The sequence below is a fragment of the Spinacia oleracea genome, chromosome 3 (genome assembly GCF_020520425.1).
Source record: "Spinacia oleracea cultivar Varoflay chromosome 3, BTI_SOV_V1, whole genome shotgun sequence".
Taxonomy (NCBI): Eukaryota; Viridiplantae; Streptophyta; class Magnoliopsida; order Caryophyllales; family Amaranthaceae; genus Spinacia; species Spinacia oleracea.
In genome coordinates this window covers 47,872,944-47,878,477 of record NC_079489.1, presented here as the reverse complement: position 1 = coordinate 47,878,477, position 5,534 = coordinate 47,872,944, and the positions used below count along the sequence as shown (strand labels likewise).

Here is a 5,534-nt window from a genome sequence, read left to right as displayed (position 1 = left end):
ATAGGTAAGATAGGGGGTCTCTTTGAATTTCTTTAATTTTTTTATTCACGAAATTAAGACCCCATATCTCAGATATGGGGTCTCTTTGAAATTTTTTAGTATTATAACTAGAGAGCTCTTTTTATACATAACGGGTCTTTTTTCATTTATATTTTTTAAAAACACATTAGATAATAGCAGGTATAAACCTGTAGTTTACTTAAACCTGATGCTATTAAACTTTAAACCTGCTGTTAAACGTGTTTACACCTGCTGCATTCAGAAGTCGTGTTAAACTTGTAACTTACACCTGCTGCTATACCATTTCGTATTAATTCATTAACAATTCCATAATAATCCATATTATTACCAAAAATATATTTCCAATAAATAATGTTCAAAACGCAAAAGTTTTACATTAACTGTAGTTTCCATAAACGTAAAAGCTTGACATCATAATTTCCAAAAACGTAAAACAAAAGGTTCTAAAATCTAATCATTCACACCAATTTACCAATAACTGGAATCGAAACTCATGGAGTTATTTCCATACCAACATCTTTGTTTTCTTCGTCTTCGTCTTCATCTTGCTTGAGAAAATACTCGACCCACACGTCTCTAACCTCATCCACATTTTCCGATGAATAAGTTTCTTGAGAAAACTGTAAATAAGTAAAAATAATTAGTACTATTATTTAAGCAAATGCATAGTTAGTATTTGTTTGAAAAGAAAGAAATTCTCCGAACTATATCAAATATATAATTTTTACAGTCTGATAATAATCTTAATCATATATTGCGCATTGAGCTAACACAGTTTAATAGAAAATTGAGTTAAACCATTAATTAAGTGATTAGAAGCTAGCTACAAGCGCAAACTTAGTCAAATTTGACAAAATACAGTTTAGTGCAATGAAGTCGGACTACTGATATAAGAAGAAGAAGAAGAAGAAGAAGAAACACCAGAGATAGCGCAAGTGAGGAGAGGAAGTGGAATAGAAGAATTTTATAATTCAAACTTATCAAACACTAAAAAATAATATGAATACAAAGTACATTATTTAAAACACAAAAAAATTGCAATAGGGTATTAAAATAAACCTATGATAAGAAAAATATGTTATGCTGAAATCTTGGATTATAGTATATAGCTTAAGATTGGTCTCTATATAAGATTGTAAAGGGATGAGATGAGAACAAAATAGACAAGTCTTTGGGTTTTGACTACAAAGTATTCAGTGAGCAGATAAAACCAACACATAAACTGGACGACAAAATAATAAGCGAGAGAATAAGTGAAGCTTTCGAGGTGAAAGAACGTCGTGGTGAGTGTAAGTGTATCTCACCTTTATGTGTTTGGAAGGGAGCAAAATTTGGTGTCTTGTCTTTGTGTTTACTTGGATTTGGTGTCTCGTCTTGTCTTCTGTATCCTTTGTAGCTGCTGAGTAAGTTAATTTGCTCATTCAGCTTATCAAAAGAAAGAAAATACGTCTTTGGATGATGAGGTATGGTGTTTACCACACATCACAAAGAATGGACAGTCTTACAAGAAGCTGAAGGGAAAGGAATTAAGTATGTGAAGTGTACCATGCTGCAGATGCAATTCACTTAAACAAGTGAGAAAAAACCTTCTCTTATCAGGAGCTTACATTGTATCAGATCTAATGATGCATGATGATCTCACTAAATTGTTGTTGGTTTAAACACTTTTCCTCAACCTAATCCATATCCGGCTCCCACAAACTAAAAGTGGATAGCTGATCAGATGCAAGGAGATCAGAAGTAAAAATACCTGGAAGATCCCAAGGGTGAATCACAGAAGATGACTTCTCCACTATTGAAGGGATTTCACTCTCCACAAAATAGATAGCAGTAGAAACAGGAACTTGCACAACCTGTGAAACAAGACTTGAGCAATCAATCAACCAACACCAAACATACAAATACTAATAAACAACTATGACCAATAACTAAAGGGCTAAAATATTATAACCTTGTCTTCTCCACGGCTGCCGATCTTATTCTTTGAAGTACCATGCCCACCCCATCGTCCATTCTGCAAATTAGCCACAAGGATATCATCTATAATGAATGAATTAATTGTTCCATGACCTAAAATACAGCAATAGCAGATACATAGAATACGATGTTAATCACATCACCGCCTTTTCACCTGTAAAATAAGGGGAATATAGATTGTGTTATCGGTAAAACTATGATTCCTATTAGAAGGTGATCACCATTAAAAGTGAAATCACTAATCATTCTGAAATCAAGTTAGAGTCAAACCCACCATCAGGCTTGCCATACCGATCAGTTCAACTACGTCACAAACTTCCATTCCCACTTCCACTGTCACCTCCCTTAACATGCAATCTAAACCGGTCAGCCATTCTACGCTCTTGAAATAAAATTATAGTAAATTAGAATGAAAGAGGAGAACGAAGGTCAGAAGATTTTGCTCACCTAAGCTAGTTAAAGAAATCACACCTTGATAGGTAAAATGGATGATTGGATTCAAGAAACTAGCAATACCAGCAAACTGAAAGGATCATAACAACAAAACAAACTCAATATGAAATCTGAGCCTGAGAGAGTTTCTTCATAGCCATAATATAATGATGTAGTGCTTCATGTTATATGTGAATGAATAAATTAAACAAGTCCCTGTTGGTATCCTTGCGATATACTTCATATGAAGTATTGAGCATCCGGAAGAAAAACAAAAACCTTGAGAAAAATACATTTGACATAGAAAAGGAAAAAGAATTTCAAACATAATAGGGAAATACATCGAGCAAGCTCTGTTTTCAATCTAGGAAAGCCTCCAAGCAGTACTCATCTCCAAATGATTCAAATTTACAGCAAAGCGCAAACAAGAACATAAGAATAAAGATAACAATACTATTTTAAATATGATCTGAGAATCCAACAAGCAGCTTATATGTGGAAAAGAAACACGAAGCACATAAGACAGTTAAATATCATACGATTTAACTACTAGAGCTAAGCCTTGCATTATTCCACAGATTCCTCCAAGCTTTTTGCCACTGGACACATTAGTCCTCAAAAACCTATTCATGCAATTAACTCCTAAGCAAGCTAAATCAACAAACAACAACATCAGGTAAAGATGTTCTTTCTTAAGCTAAATTTCATTTTAGGATCTTCTTACACTTAAACGTCACAACTCACAACATAAATATATAGCAAATCTTATATTTTAACAAGTTTTGAAACACAGGAATGGACCTCCTGAGCTTGTTCATTTAAATTCAATTTCATATGCATATAACAAATAGAATTATATCACCAATTAACTTAGCTAAGAGGGGTTTATAGATCAGTGAAATGCACACTGAAGGGAAGAATTTTATACTTTGTCAACGACTCAACGTCGAAAAGCCTATCACCACATTCATCTACATTACATCCATCTAAAGCAGGCACTACTCTAGCCACACATCACACGCTAATCACCCTTATTGGCAGCCAATTCTTCTTAGATAAGTAAAAGAAACAATCTGCAAGTTTCTCAAACAACAAGAAACTACCTTATGATTGTAGCCTTTTGCCGAACGAGACAGATTGGTACTATCTTCTGTTGTCAGCGCCTTTTAAGATTTTCTCATATTCAGCCTTTTCTATTGAAGTAACCTGAGTATGATAGGAAAAATATAAGTTATATATCAAGCAACCATGGAAACGGAAAACAAACACATAGCAGAGAGACTATCAACTGCCTATATTAGTAAGAAGCAACAATGGGAACACAAATACGTAGCAGTGTTATTATCGACTGCCTATAATGCAGCAACAACGGAAACACTTCCAGAATACAAACACATAGCAGATCTACTATCGACTACTCATAACAGTAAGCAGCAACCAAGGAAATTAAAACAGATCCAATGGTATTAACCTACACTTGTCCCCACATCTCAATCATACATATTTCAAGTTATATTTTCATTTTCATAATGAGCCAAAAAAGAAGATAACTCCAGGGGAAAGGATGAGAAAAGAAGATAGCCTCACTGTGTCACATGTATATGCTTGTCAGTACAGAGTCCATATGATAGATTACAATCGGAAAAAGTCATAAACTGCAAAATTACATAAACAGAATGCCAAAGAACAAAACTTTGATCTGACAACAGCTGAAAAATAGACACAAGAAAAGGTTTAACTGAACTTCAAAGACAGTGTTCGAACTTTTTTTTTTAAGGGAATGACAGTGTTTGAACTTAGCAATGCCAAAATTTCTTCCTGGCACATTTCAACAGAAAAACACAGTAGCAAACAACTAAACTCAAATCATACAACACATTTGAACCAATTAGATCAAAATGGACATGGAATTGCATCTCAACAATGAACACATATTATTGGCCACTACCACAACAATAGACTATCAGATCAGGTCGAAGAAGACAAATTAAAATCAACAAAGGTCAATGTTGTAAAAAAAAGAAAAGAAAAGAAGGAAGACAAGGCTCTATGCTGAAACTCTCAACCCCGAGCTCTATGCTTTTTTTCCTAAAAGATAAAAGACGAGTATGTTTTCTTACCGTAATAGAATCATACAATTAATCTAGGTTTACACATGTTGAAGCCATATTATTGTTTTTCAAAGGGAAAATACAATAGATAATGTAATTTGGAGAAAACATAAGAACTTATTCAGTCTATCAACTGCAATACTCTTTCTCATTCGACTCTTTTTTTTAATCTTACTGGGAAAAGGAGAAGAGGAACAGAACAAGCATTCTGCAGTCTGTACAACAAAAGCATTTTCCCAGAAACATATTGCTGATCAAAATGTCCCCGTGTAGAACAAGTATGTAAACATGACAAGGTGGAAATCATATTTTCCCGTGAAACTGGAAAAATCCTAACCCACAATTGCAATTACATGAACATTTAAACACAAAATTTCAGGAATTGAAATTTCACAAATTCAGGGGGGGAAAACCCAACTTCGTAGGAGAAATTGAAGTTGAAAAATTCAGAAGAAAAAAACCCCAATCTTGTAGCAGAAATTACAAATTGAAATCGAAAATCGAATAAACCCACAAGGTATTCAGAAATTCAAAAAATAAAATTAAAGAGAAGAAGAGAATGAAGAGAGTGTTGAGAAAAAAAAAACCTAAATTTGTAGTTCGCTAGCAACGATGGTGAGGTCGCCGATGGTACGGTAGTTCTCCGGTGGTAGTGCAATTCGCCGGTGGTGGTGAGTTCGTCCATGAGTTCGCCAATGGTTGTCTTTCCTGAAACCTAGCTCTTGAATCTAAGGAAGAAGAAAGAGGCAAACACAATAGGGTGAATTTTGGTTTAGCAGTTTAGCGAAGGTTTGGGGGGCAAATGAATGAAAGTGGAGACCCGTTGGATTAAACGACGGGTCTTTCCGCATTTTACTTTTTTTTTTAATTATTATTTTACTTTAATTTGTATGGGAGGTGGGTCATATGATATATAAGAGACCCATTTTGTTAAATCAAGGGTCTCTGGTGTTTTTCATTTTTTTTTCACGTAAAAAAAGGACCTTTTTTATA

At 34.2% G+C, this 5,534-nt stretch overlaps 1 protein-coding gene across 1 annotated transcript; it reads right to left on the bottom strand.

Annotated features, from left to right (window-relative positions):
- Positions 1-1,697: 1,697 nt before the first annotated feature.
- On the bottom strand, positions 1,698-5,308 carry LOC130469677 (probable GTP-binding protein OBGM, mitochondrial). The gene is made up of 5 exons (XM_056839094.1): positions 5,129-5,308; positions 3,534-3,636; positions 2,273-2,521; positions 1,973-2,035; positions 1,698-1,874 (listed from the first exon to the last, which is right to left on the bottom strand). The coding sequence occupies exons 3-5, from the start codon at positions 2,348-2,350 to the stop codon at positions 1,698-1,700; spliced, it is 318 nt and encodes a 105-aa protein (XP_056695072.1). The 5' UTR covers positions 2,351-2,521; positions 3,534-3,636; positions 5,129-5,308.
- Between the last annotated feature and the right edge of the window lie 226 nt (positions 5,309-5,534).